At 21.2% G+C, this 14482-nt stretch overlaps 2 protein-coding genes across 2 annotated transcripts in view; one reads left to right on the forward strand and one right to left on the reverse strand.

The window, feature by feature from the left end:
- Positions 1-14356, reverse strand: part of LOC127283225 (F-box/LRR-repeat protein 20) — a 122236-nt gene extending 107880 nt beyond the window's left edge. The window contains exons 1-2 of the mRNA XM_051307951.1: positions 14185-14356; positions 12970-13163 (exon numbers count right to left, since the gene is read on the reverse strand). Coding sequence (XP_051163908.1) covers positions 12970-13002 — 33 coding nt within the window. The 5' untranslated portion in view covers positions 13003-13163; positions 14185-14356. The remainder of the gene's footprint in view (positions 1-12969; positions 13164-14184) is intronic.
- LOC127283233 (prohormone-3) lies at positions 3558-12214 on the forward strand. Its single transcript, XM_051307961.1, has 6 exons — positions 3558-3786; positions 5141-5370; positions 7106-7235; positions 7729-7878; positions 8452-8540; positions 8706-12214. The coding sequence occupies exons 2-6, from the start codon at positions 5200-5202 to the stop codon at positions 8847-8849; spliced, it is 684 nt and encodes a 227-aa protein (XP_051163918.1). The 5' UTR covers positions 3558-3786; positions 5141-5199; the 3' UTR covers positions 8850-12214.
- Positions 14357-14482: the final 126 nt, after the last annotated feature.

Raw genomic sequence — 14482 nt, forward strand, 5'->3', positions numbered from 1 at the left:
ACTTTGGATAAGTTGACGTAAAAATGTTCGATTTTTCTAAAATTAGAAAATTTTCTTTAGAACGAGACTCATTGATTGACCCATTTTTTTTTCCCTACTAAATATGTAATTCAGATTTATTATTAATTTAATTACTATTGATTATTATTATTAGATAATTCAATAATTGTTATAATTGGAAATTCCTAATTAATAATAACAGAGGAACTTTATGCTTGAAAAAATTTTACTCTTATCTGCAGTCATACTTAAATTATTTTTTAAAAACATTTATTTTTAAAAATATTTACTGCAAAATTGGATTATGCGCTGTTTTAAATTTTATTATATAATAAATTAAAGCTTTATTAAAACATAATTTAGAATATGAAAATGCATTAAAATTTTAATACTTCAGCAAATTGAAAATATTCTTCTTTGTTAAATAATAAATTTTAATTAAAATTTGTTAACAATAAAAATTATGCTTTAATGCTCAAGCATAAAGTTCATATCTCTCTCTCTATTAATTAATTTTGTTCAAACAGTATAATTTAACTGTAAAATAATAATAATGATGTCCCTTTGAGAAATACAATTATTATTATTTTTACTAACTGTTTGAAAATATCATTATAATTTTATTTTTTTAAAAAAATTCTTAATTAATAACAATCAAATGATAAATAAATTAATGAAGTTAAAAATATAATAATATATAAATTGTAGACAAATATTAAAAGATCTGATGACATTTTAACAAAAATATAATGTGGGTGCGAAAAACAAGATTCAACAGTTGTGACCTTTTTGAATAATAATGAGGATCAATCGCAATTATTCATCTCTATATAGAATCAAAACAAATGCTTTGAAAATGAAACAACATTTTATTATACCAAAGCTTTTGAAATAGGTTCACCACACATTTATCGGAGCTTCAGTAATTAAACATAATTGCTACCCTCTCTATTTTATAACAAGATCGATAATATATATGTTGACTGTAAATAAAGATCACCAGATGCAAAATAACTCTATATGTATTTAATTTCGAAGACAAGAAAATATATACCAGTAAAACAACAATAGAAAAAAAGAAACACTGATTACAGAAATTAATTCAGATCAAGGATGCAATTTGTGCTTATATTTGTTCCTTAAGAAATTCAATTTCCTAGTTTAAATTGTTTCAGAATTCTATTTGCGTCAGAGAATTCGAATCAAGAACAAAGTTCTTTATTTACAATCCATAATTATAATTAATTATTAAATTAATTATAATTTCCATTAAATATATTATGTTTCAAAATTTAAATAATTATTTTCTATAATATATATATATTGTTGAAGAAACAATGTATAAAAATATTTGTAAACGTGTACAGCATGTTATTTTACTCTAATTCTGATATTCAGATCACATTGCTTCCTTGAGGGTATTTATCTTTCTACTAAAACATAAAATTTTCTCTTTAACATTTTACTATTCAGTATACTGCACAAATAATGCTATAAAAATCTTTTTTGTTTTCTCTACTAAAAAATAGAAAATAATAATATCACAGAAAATTAAAAGGTATTAAAATAAGCTGCAACGCTTATTATTTTAATACCAAAACGGATTAAAATAAGCAAAATTGGATTAAAATAATAAGCGTTGCAGCTTATTTTAATGCCTTTTAATTTTCTGTGTATTTTTTAGCTACTATTTTACTTGAATTGCACATAGAAAACTAGTCGGTCAGATCTAAAAAAAAAAATTTAATTTGTAAATTTTTAAAAAAGAATTTTTTTCCTCGCACTAATTTTTTTTTGTAAATTAAAAAAAGAAGAAAAACTTCTTTCTTTTTAATTGTTATTACGGTATTTTTCAACTTTTATGTAAAATCACCTGGAACATTCATTTTCATGAAGAATATGCGAATAAGTATTCTGAAGTTTGCATAGAAAAAGATTCATTTTTTTTTTTTTTTTTTAGGTCATTTAAATGTAGATAGAAGGAAAGAGAGAAAGAAAAAATACATAATAATTAGATAACCTAATCAGGTGGATATCAAATTAAAACATGATGTTTTATTCATTAATATTTACCATATTATTTAATATTCTCATATGCATTCTTTTATTGTTTGATTTTTTAATGCGCATTAGTCATTTGAAGTGCAAATATTTTTTTCTTTTTTAATTTCAATAACTCGGAGAAAAAAGAATTGTTAAAACTATTAAATAAATATTTATTTCTTTCTAATAAATTTTATTTGTATCAAAAACAAAATTCTATTTGTAACAAAAAAATTATATTTGTAACAAAAAAATTATATTTGTAACAAAGAAAATTATATTTAATTAATCTAAATAAAAATTTAATTTGCTCCAAATTAAATTTTCTATTTCTAACAAATAAAAATTTTTTTTTGCTCCAAATTAAATTTTATATTTATAACAAATAAAAACTTATTAAGCAAATATATTTTTATTTGTATAAAATAAATTTTATTTGATTTAGATAAATTTTTTTTTTTTCTCAAAATTAAATTTTTTATTTAAAACAAAATGTTATTAGGCTCTGAGAAAAAGTATCTTTTTATTTGATTCAAATAAATTTAATTCATCTCAAATTATGGAAAATAAAGATATATTTTTAAAATTCAATTAAATATTTTTTACCATAATAATAAATTGATTCCATATATAAAATTCAGCTTTAATCCTTTTAATCAATTGAAAAAAAGAGTTTATTCAAGTTTATTATAATTTCTATATAAAGAAGAAAAAACGTTTTAGAACTTTAATTAACAAAGTTGAAATACATTTTTCAAATTAGAGGTTTTTTTTTCTCCTATATGTTATAAGGAAGTAAATTTTCCACAAGAATAAAGTTTACTGTGCTTAGACCAGTTTACAGAGTGAGCTTGTTTTCTTTGCAAGCTTTTTACAAGCTACAGTTATTTCTATATGTAGAAGGTTCTTTTCATCAAAGAGAGTTTTCTCGCGCATGTATATTAGCAAAGAACAAAAATAAAAGGACTTTTTATATCTGCAATTTTTTTTTAAAAAAAAGGAAATTTATTTTTGAAAAATGCATTTTAACATTTCAAAACCCAATAATAATTTTTAAATCCCAAAGTACAATTTTTTAAAATAAAACCCTTTTTCTCTATTTAAAAAAAATTTTTTAAAAAACTCATAAATAAAAATAATTCCCTTGGAAATTATAACAAAAACTTTTTAAATAAAGTATTAATTTAATTAATTCTACTATTTTTAAATAAAAGAATGAATATTTTTTTAAAATTTTGAATTACTTTAAAAAAAATTCTCTCTTTCTCTCTCTCTCTCTCTCTCTCTCTCTCCGTATGGAATAAAAATTTCAAAAGTGTGAAATTTCTTTTTTGTTTTGAATCAGAGGCGAAATAAATCCAAGTTAATACTGAAGTGTTTTATATTCGTATTTAGGGTTGTTGGTAGAATATGAATGAGAGTGGCAAAACGTAAGACGAGAACCAGGTAAAATCTAACCACGCAGGTTGCACGAAAATAGGTGGACGCATGCGTATATTTGCACTTGTATGTATGGCTACCAAAACCGCGTAGGAGTGCGCAACTATTTGTGACGTTCAGTTCCTTCTGAACATTTCGCGATAGACTTGTTGAGCTTCGGGTATTTGAAAATTTTAATATAGAAATTCTAATATTTCATTTAACACGAGACTAAAACAAAAACAACAACAAAAAAAAATCTCATTTATAAACACTTGAAAAAAAAAAAAGTTTGAAGATTTGACTGAGGCGCGAGCGAGAAATGTAAGTGTTCAATGTCTCTGCAGTAACATCCCCCGTGTATCATCGATTTCCGGGCCAAGAGCATGCAAGAACAATTACCATTTCGTAACTCCAAAATTTTTACTCAAAAAAAAAAAAAATATTCTATTTTATAATTTTTGAAATATTTTAAATTAAAATTTTGAAAAAAATTTTAATTCTACTTTTTTTAATTACTAAAAATTAAAATTTTTTTAATCAAGTGGTTGCCAAATAAAACTATATTTTTCAGGAAAATATTAATATTTTTTTTTTCAAAAAGCCCTATTTTCCAAATAAGAATTTTTTTTTTTTTGAAATAAAAAAGAAGCGAAGAGAAAAATAAATTTAAATATATTTAGAAAATAAGTTAAAATATTCAAAGCAAAGGGGTTGTTACGGTTTTCAACATTTTAAAATTTCATGACATTTCCCCTGATAAAAATTTCATATGAGAAAAATTTATTTGAAGAAAATAAAATTCAAATTTAAAAAAAACAATTCAAATTAAAAATAAATCCACAGTAAAAAATGAAATATACAATATTGTACTTTTTTTTCTTTAATCTACGAGATCTTTAGAAAAGAAGATTTTATCTTAATCGTACTTGGAATTTAATTAAAATGCACATGTTAAAATTAAAAATAAATTTATGTTTCGTTTTAAAAAAATTTAAATATCTATTTTTTTAATATAATTGTTTATTATAATTTTAATTTATTTATTGTTTCTTATATCAAAAAAAAAAAAAAAAAATTAAGAAAATTATTTTTAAAAAAAATTTATTTTTAAAAAATCATTAATGTAAATGTAATTACAGATTTAATTTCCAATTAAAATTACGATGCAACGATGTAAATAAATAATGTGCACTGGTCCACTTTTGAACATTTGACCTACATTAAGTTTTAACTATACTATTTTAATAATTATTTTAAAGTTCAAAATTTTAATTAATTTAGAATTAAATACTTTTTAAAATGTAATTATTTAATTTCAGACTAAAATAAAATTTTCTTTTCACTATTGATTTTACACTAAAAAAAAATTTTTTTTATTTAATTCAAATTACTTGAGTATTATCAAATATTTACTTGAACCAATTAATTTTTATTTGAAATAAATAAATTGTATTTTGAACCGCAATAATTTCTGTATTTAAAACAAATACCATTTTAATTGATTCAAATAATAATTATTTGATATACAAATAAATATTTATTTGATAATAGTCAAGTATTTGTATCAAATAAATTTGTGAAAATAATAAATAATTTTATTGAAATAATAGAATGTTAGAAAAATTTGGATAAATATTCGATTAAAATTTTTTGATTTTGATTTCTAATTTTTTAGAGCGTCCGCGTTGAGAAAAAACTATTTTAAAAAAGTGTTTTAAAGAATTGCGGAAAAAAATGAAGACACATACAGGAATTATTTTTGCTATCGTATTCGTTACGACATGCAGCATATACACAGAAGTTGAAGGTTGGGGAGGTCTTTTTAATCGTTTTAGTCCCGAAATGCTCTCAAATCTTGGATATGGCAGTCATGGCGGATATCAGGGCAAATCGTCATATCTCCAGGTAAATTAAATATCAAAACCAATTTTCTTAGCGAAATTAATTTCGCTAAACGAGAAGAAATATATATATCAACAAAATTCAATTCCATGGCGAAAATTTTCCAAAAATATATCAATTAGTAAAAAATCAATCAAAAAATTAAATAAAAATTTTGTTTTAGTTTAGTTTAATTTAATTTAATATTTTTAAATGAAAATATAAATAAATTTTAAATATTTTCAGAAAAATTATAATTATATAAAATTTTAACTTAACAAATTAAATTTTTATTTAAATTTTAGTTATCGATTTTTCACTAATATACAAATTTTATAAGTAAAACTTGAAGATAATATTCATTCAAAAGAAATATGATTACGCTTTAAATTTCCTATTTCAATGTCTATTAATTTCCTATATATTCAATCGAGGATTTAAAAAGATGACAAATTTTATGAGAAATATTATTTTTCCTAAATCGAATTTTACAGTGAAATGGAATTTTCTAAAGACAAATAATTTATATTATATTTAATTAAATTTTATTTTATAAAATTAATATTAAATTTAATTTAATTAAATCTAAATCTATGCAAAATCTTTGTATTTAACACAATGAAGAAAAATTTGATTCAAATAATTGATTATCAAATAATTGTAGTAAATAATTATTAATTAAATGATATTTATTTCAAATACAGAAATAATTGGTGTAAATAATTATTTAATTCAAATAAAAATTATTTCATTCAAGTAAATATTTATTAGTTAAAATTATTTGAATCAAATAAATTTTTTTTATTTTCATTTAACAAAATTTCTGTTAACTAATTTTTTAAATCTCTACAACTTATTCATTTGTTTGAAAAATATTATTAGAAAAAAATTTCGCCGTTTTTAAAATTGATTAATCACAATTTTATTATTGATATTTTAAAATCCGCGGAGAAATATTTCTGCTCGTTCGGAAAAATGAAATAAATATAAAAATTCTGTTAAATGCAAATTTTTCTCAAATAAAAATTTTATTATATATTTTAGATTATATTGATAAATAAAATTTTGTTTAAATACATTTTTTTTATATGAAAATTCCTTGTTTTTTTTTTCTCAACTTTCTCTATAGGAAAAATGTAGAAAAATACATTTTTCCAATTGTCTAATTTTTCTGAGTACTTTCATTTTTAATAACAACGAAGAAATTATATTTTCATGAGTCAATTTTCATCACAATTATATTAAAGGCCATATGTAGTGTATGTTCTTGAATAACGATAATGGATTACAAGAAGCACTTAAATATTAAAACATTGATAGCAAACACACACACACACACATAAAAGAAAGTTTATGGTTCCACAAAAATGTAATTTTTTTTCACGCCTAACCGAGAAAATGAAAATTAAAAAAAAAAAGAAAATTCCCACTAAAACTTGTAAGAAGAAATAATTAATTTAATTATGAAACTCTCTCTGCTACCTATAAGCACATTAATCAGTCAATCGCTTTATTTCAAAATTAGATTGCCAACAATGAAAATTACAAATACTAAAGCACTTTATGAATATTGCTTACGTCATAGTATGTGTATGTGAGTGTAAATGTATATCGATTTCTTATGTCAATGTATATATAAAGGAACAAGCTTCATGTATATTTAGGATTTGTTTTCATAAATTAACTAAAGGGGTTTTCTCAACCGAGATTATTATCTATAAACATTGATTTTAATCATTTTACTGAAAATTTATTTAAGCGATCTGGACTATCGGAAGGATTTACTGGTAATTCTCTAGAGGAATCAGCTGATGAACCATGTTATGGAAGAAGATGTTCAGCCAATGAACATTGTTGCCCTGGTTCTATATGTGTCGACATGGACGGAAGTAATTATTTATTAAAAAAAAAAAATGGATCGCGTGATCTTAAAAAAAAAGACTGATTTACTAATTAAATGACCGGGAGTTTTTTTTTTATTTTCTAGTAAAACTTTTTTATCATTATATCAATACCAAGAATATTTTTTTTTTAATATAAAATATTATTTTTTTAATATATGAAAAAAAAACCTTTTTTACAACGCAATATTTCACTAATTAACAAATTATCAAATTTTCATAAATTACGGTGTAGCTAAATTGAAATATAAAAAAAAATGCAATTTATTATTTTCCTGTTTAGAATTTATTTGTATATTTATATTAATTGTTAATATTTTTAATGAATTAATTAAATTTAAAATTAAAGAAAAAATAATTTTCGTCAATAGTAATTAAATTATTTTGGAAAATTATTTTTTTTTTTTTTAGTGAACACTGAAAAGTAAATCAATCTTTTTTTTTTGGTAATAATATATTTTAATGCAATTTTTTTTTTTAGTTATCGGATCATGCCTCTTTACGTACGGATTAAAACAGGGTGAACTATGCAGAAGAGACAATGATTGTGAAACTGGACTTATGTGCTCTGAAGTAGCAGGTGGAGAAACACGATCGTGTCAACCACCAGTAAATTCAAATAAACAATACAGTAAGTTTTTTCAAATAATTAATTGAAAGAGGGGTCAGAATTTCTCAAACGGATCACCTAAAATTCAAAAAAAAATTTTTTTTAATCAAAAATCATTTCTTTTGACTCCTTACATGGTAAAAATATGTCCCTGAAATTTTTAGGTCAAAAAAAAATTTTTTTGTTAAAGTTATAAACAATTGAAATTTTTTGCAGTTTTATTTAAAAAAATTTTTTTCTCGACTTCCTGTTCACCAATTAAAAAAAAGGGTTTTTCTCGTCTTAAAATGTAGTTTGTAAATATAATTTTTATTTTGAAAAAATAGATTTTTATATTATTTATTTATAAAATGTTATTAAAAAATAGTGTTCTTGACGTCCTACAGAAAATTAAATTTTTTTTTTTTGAATTCCCCACACAATTAAGAAACCGTTGAGAAAAACAATGAGACTAAAAAAAAAAAAATTCTGAATTTTAGGTGATTCGTTTGAGAAATTCTGACCCAGTAGAGAATTTTTTTTTCGATTTCAATATCAAAAATTTGAAAAAAAAAAAACTTATTTTTTGAAATAAAAATAAAAAATATCTTTCAGGTGAAGAATGTAGTATATCCGGTGAATGCGACATAAGCCGAGGATTATGCTGCCAATTACAACGGCGACATCGGCAATCACCTCGAAAGGTAATTCGAAAAATAATTTACATAATTTAATAATAAAAGAAGAAGCAAAAAAAAAAATAGTTTCGATTTTTTTTTCTTAATAGAAAAAAAAGTGAAATTAAATTCCTCAAGTAAAATGGGTAATATTTTTTTTTTGCAAAAATAATAATCAAATAAAATTTCTAGGTTTGCTCTTATTTTAAAGACCCTCTTGTTTGCATTGGTCTCGTTGCAACCGATCAAATAAAATCAGTAATTCAATATACAGCAGGTGAGAAACGAATCACAGGACAAGGAAATCGTGTATATAAACGAACTCCATTCGTTTAAATTATAAAAAAAAAAAAGAAAATAATAATAATAATCCATACCCTCTTCCCAAAATGCCCATAAAAAAGCTACAAATCAAATCCTATCTACGATTGTAGTCACTAAACTCTTTTAAAATGATAAGTATATAATTAAGTATGCATATATATATATATATACTAAATATCATACATTGATTTTGTTACAATTTTTTTTACATGACCGAAACAGTGGCATGTTAAAAAAAAAAGAAAGTTTAAGAAAAACAAAAGAAAGTTTCAAGAAAAACCAAAAGAGAAAGATAGAAAAGATGAGATATTACAAAAAAAAAAACTAGACTTTAAAGAAATAATTACTCGACTTTAAATCTTTCTCTTTAACGTGACTGAAGAATACAACACATATCAGAGTAGCTTAATACTCCTTAGCAATATAAGTGCATATAGAATAAAAAAAAAAACAAATTTTTAGGGAATTTTCAATTTGTTTCCTTTTTCTAATTTTATATTTTTTAATTACTAATAAAAGTAGTATAATAGAAATGAATTAAAAAAAATTTTTTAATATAAATTAAATTCTTAATATAAAATATAATTTTTATTTTTTATTAATTTAAATAAAAAATTTATTTTCAAATATTTTAATAAATTTGAAATTCCCTGAAAAATTGTTTCTCAAAACAAATTTTATGTAAAGAAATTTATAAATACCATACATATCAATATTTAATTTTATGAAAATTCAAACGTTTGAAGTAAATTAAAAAAAAAAAAAAAATTATTAAATTTAAATATTTAAAAAAATTAATTTTTAAATTTAAATATTTTTCAATAAAATTATTTTTTTTTTTAAACATTATAAAACTTTATTTACTTTTAAGGATTTAATTTTCTTTCGAATAAAATATTTTTGTGTTCAATATATATATTTTTAATATATATAAATATATAATTTAAAAAAAATATATATCAAACGCATATCATAAAGGAGAAAATAAATACTGATAAAAGTTTAAAAAATCCTGATATACTGACGTTCTAGTGTAAAAAAAAAAATTATATATAGAAAAAAAAGCAATTTTTTTTATGCCAGAACAACAGATTATAACAGAATAAAAGAGAAAAAAAAACCGCTTTCTTTTAAATCCATTTTAAAAATAAATTTAGTGACTAGAAAAAATAATTATTTTATCCCCTCAGAAATAGAAATTACTTAACTAAAATAAAATACAACATATTATCCTTTTTTTCAAAATTAAAAAGTTTTTAGTGAATAAATATTTTGATTATATAAAATCACAAGAATTTTTTCACTAAATATAATATCAGAAAAAAATTCCTCAACAAAAAAAAGAAGTAAATTCAAAGTAGTCTATATAAAGAGAGGCATAATGCTAAATGCCTTTATATTTATGAAAGACCTAAGTATATTTAATTATATCTACTCATAATAAGTATATACTTCTATTCTCAATGTTATCAAAAATATAAATTTTGGTTCCTTGTTCAAAAAGATGGCAGCTAATTATTATTTTATTATTTATTTTTATTTATATAAAAAAAAATTTGTTTAAAACTATTATTTAAAATAATTAAAAAAGATTATAAAAATATTTATTTTTAAAACGATTTAAAAAAAAAAGTACAAATTATAAAAAATAAAAATTCCAATAAGTTGCCATCTTTCTGACAGAGATTTTTATAGTTATAAAAAAAAATATAATTATATATGCGCTAAGAGAAAATAATGAAGACATATCATAAAAAAAATGCCTAATAAGCATTCATAAATTATGGGATTTAAGAGAATAATAAATAATTAGAAAATATAAAAAAGAGCGCGAAACTCTAATATCTCCCTGATTAAAAGTTAATTAATGTACAATCGTCTGCAAAATAGTCAAAAAAACAAAAAAAAAAACAAAAAAAAATTATATAAATGCCTAAAATGCATTTGGAAAGTTTTAATGTAGGCTACGAAAGTTACCCAGCGAAATGATATTCTATTTAAAATTATATTTTTATCTTATATATTACTTACACACATAAATGTGCGCTACACTTATAAGCTTTACATATATATATATATATACAATATTTAAAAATTACTCGTATATTTTCTCGAAACGTATATAAAAAAGAATATTTATCTTTGTATTGACTTATTGTCAAACATAGGTATATATTTTACCTTAACTTTGACAGTTTGTCTTCCTTTAATTAAATTTATATATACCTATATGTATAAAACTTAAAAAAAAAAAATTTTTTGTGAATATTTTTAATCTACTTTATATTAAAAAAGAATATTTAAAATTTTTTTTAATATTCCTATTGTCAGATCAAATCTTTTAAATTAACTTTTTTTTTTATTATTATTCTATAAAAAAAATGTACGTAAAATGGATACGTACCCGTCCATAAAAATACATATCATAGATAATACAACTATTATAATTTAAAAAAAAAATTAATTAATAATTTAATTACAGAGAAAACAAAATATAAAAATGAAAATTCATTTTTCTTTTTAATATAAAACTTATAAGTGATTTATGTATAAGAGAAAAATACTTATGTTATTAATTAATTATTATAATTATTATAATTATAATAATTATAATAATAATAATATTAAAAAAATGAAAGTTTAACATTTAAAACATTTGTTTATTAATGTTTACTGCTTATTTAATAACTATTCTGTAAGACTTTCCAATATACATATATATATATAAGACTCTCAGAAAATAATTGGAATTTTTACAAACTTTAAATAACAGGAAAATTATTTTTTTAAAAGGAGATAATTGGTTCAACTGATTAAATCGCACAAATTGTAATATTCCTGTGTATAACTAGAACTTTCTGCATCAAAATTATATTAAGTTTTAATTAATTTAAAAAAAAAATTATATTTATCTAATTAAATTAATAATAAATTTAATTTAATTAAGTAAATTGATAATTTAATTAAAATTAATATTTGTATTAAAAATTTATTATCTAAGTTAAGTATTTAAAAAAAAATTTTATAAAATAATAATTTTTTAATTATTTTGATATTTGTAATTAATTTTATTTTTATATACGTTTAACGATGCTGGATGTGTATTGTGATAAATTATTATAGTTACGAGATAAAATGATACAGATTTTCGGCCAGTTGGCTAATATGAGTCAAAAAGTACCTCTAACAGATAAAAATTCCAATGCTATTTAATTATACATATCTGTAAATTACACATGTGTCTGACTAAAATGTGTATGTGTAAACATTCACGAATGTAATTAAAAAAAAAAAAAACAAAATAATAATAATTTCAAGATATAGTTGACCGTGAATTAAATTATAATCGTGCATCTGAAGGAATGCAAAAAAAACAATGGTTTTTTTCTTTTTCCTATCCCCAACTTTCTAATCCTATTTGTTTCTAATTTTTAAATAAATTAAATTTTTTAAAATTCAATAATTTGTTAATTTAAAAAAATTTTATTTTCATATACGATAAAATCCATGAGAATAAAATTATAAATCAGTTGTGGAAATAAAGGAGAAAATTCCATAGTGACAAAGTGATTAAATTTATTAAAAGCCAATTATTCGAAAAATAATTGTCTTTTAATAGAAGAGAAAATTTGCACAGTACCTTTTACCTGAAAGAAAAAATTATTAATACCCTTAATTTAATATTCTTTAATGAAACTTGTTACTTGTTATCAGTTAATTACGTTAATAAAAAAGTAAATTTAAAAAAAACAAGATATAAAAAAGATTGGAAAATTAAATTTTGGAAATAAATTTAAAATATAATTTTTTTGTCAAAATAATTAAGAAATAATTTTATAATTTTTTTTTTTGGTATGATAAGAATATGAATTTTTATAATTAAAAAATGTATAGCAAACAAAATATAATACCTAACTCTAAGAAACACATAATTATACAACAAGAATTCACTTTCCAATTGAAAAAATATATAATATAAATTTAATTTAATAATTAATTAATTAATTTAATTTAATTTAATATTAATTAAATATTAATTTAATATTATTTCAATTGGCAGTCACTAGGAAATTTTCTAAATATATTACAACTTGACTCCGCCACAACACTATGGAGATCAAGAGGGACTTACCAATTCGTTGATCCTTTTGCTCCTGTTCCTCATCTCTTCTCCATAAACCAATTTTCCAACGATGGGGAATTACTCAGTTGAAAATTGAAGACGCACCATAAGAAATCCCTTCCAGTAATCCAAAAAGTGATGAAGCGATGACGAAAACATCCACAGGAATAACACTTGTTCCACACACTTAATTTCATATTTCCCTGCAAGCAAAAAATGAATAAATATTTCGTTTTTAATTAGAAATAATAATCATAAATTATAAAAAAAGATTCATTTTTTTGACAAAATTTGGTAAAATTAAAATTAAAATCAGAAATAAATCACACAGTAATAATAGTTTTCGATAATGTCCACATTTTGGTCTTCCTTTCTTCTTTTATATTAGCAAAAAGATTTGTTAATTATATTCTCTTTTGCTCATAATAAAAAATTATCTTCTTTTTTGAGAGACATTATAAAATTGCATATTGCAATCACGTTATAATGTTATAAAACGAAAAATTTAAACGCCATATTACAATCACATATCAATTCTAACCTAAAAAATTAACTTCAAAATGTTGAGATAATTTTATTATTCTAATTTATTTATTTCGTTAATAATTTTATTCTTTTATATATCAAAATCGAAAACCGAGAAACTTTAAAACATTTTTAATAATAATCATAAAAATTCTAACCTGAAATTGAAGAAAATATTGTAAATTTGTCGTCGCAATTGGAAACATAATAATATAATAAAAAGAAGTCGAATCGTGTATAATAACACAAAAAACAAAAATTCACTATATCATTCCAAAATATAAATCACAAATTGTCTGGAAATTACTCTTATAACAATGAAAAACACTAAGAACTTCACTTACACCGGTTTTCAATTTCTAAGGACAATGTACAATCGCCGCCATCTTGAAAAAAATGGCGTTTTCAGAAATAAACCCAACGCGACAAATTCTCAAATTAAAAATTGTAATCTACATTTAATGTCAATATAAAAGCATAAATAATACTTTAATTGAAAAAGAATAAGATTATTTCGACTATTATATCTAATAAACGCAAATTATGACATGCAAAAAAGCTTACCAAAAAATCGAGAAATGACACGATTTTCACATATTTCGATCACAATTATTTATCAAATACAATGTTTTTCAAAAAAAATATATTGTCCTTCTACTGAAGAAAGCAATGAGAAAAAAAAATAATTAAAAAACTCACCATAATCAGAAGAAAAAAGGAAAACAAGAAGCCCCAACGACACCAACTGCCAAAATTTTTCCACAGGAGGAGAATGAGTAAAATAGAAATTCTCTGATTGGCTGAAAAGCATTGCTGGCGGGAAAATGAATCGTCCACTGCTGCCCTCTTACGCCGGTGAAATAAAATTCCCTACTGATTTCCCCTATTTTATCGACTAAAACTCTCATTCCTATTGGTCATCTGAAACAAGCGGGAAAAATATTCAAATTTAAAAATAATAAATTTTTAAACAGAATTTCATTATTTTATAATAATA

Source organism: Leptopilina boulardi, unplaced genomic scaffold (assembly GCF_019393585.1).
Source record: "Leptopilina boulardi isolate dan_hultmark-lab unplaced genomic scaffold, ZJU_Lbou_2.1 LbouV2_31, whole genome shotgun sequence".
In the NCBI taxonomy this organism is placed as follows: Eukaryota; Metazoa; Arthropoda; class Insecta; order Hymenoptera; family Figitidae; genus Leptopilina; species Leptopilina boulardi.

What these genes read in the sequence shown, in the direction of transcription:
- LOC127283233 (XM_051307961.1), top strand. Translation starts at nt 5,200, where the DNA reads ATGAAGACACATACAGGAATTATTTTTGCTATCGTATTCGTTACGACA. An exon ending in AAATTCAAATAAACAATACA is followed by an intron (nt 7,879 to 8,451) that starts GTAAGTTTTTTC and finishes AATATCTTTCAG; the next exon opens with GTGAAGAATGTAGTATATCC. An exon ending in ATCGGCAATCACCTCGAAAG is followed by an intron (nt 8,541 to 8,705) that starts GTAATTCGAAAA and finishes TAAAATTTCTAG; the next exon opens with GTTTGCTCTTATTTTAAAGA.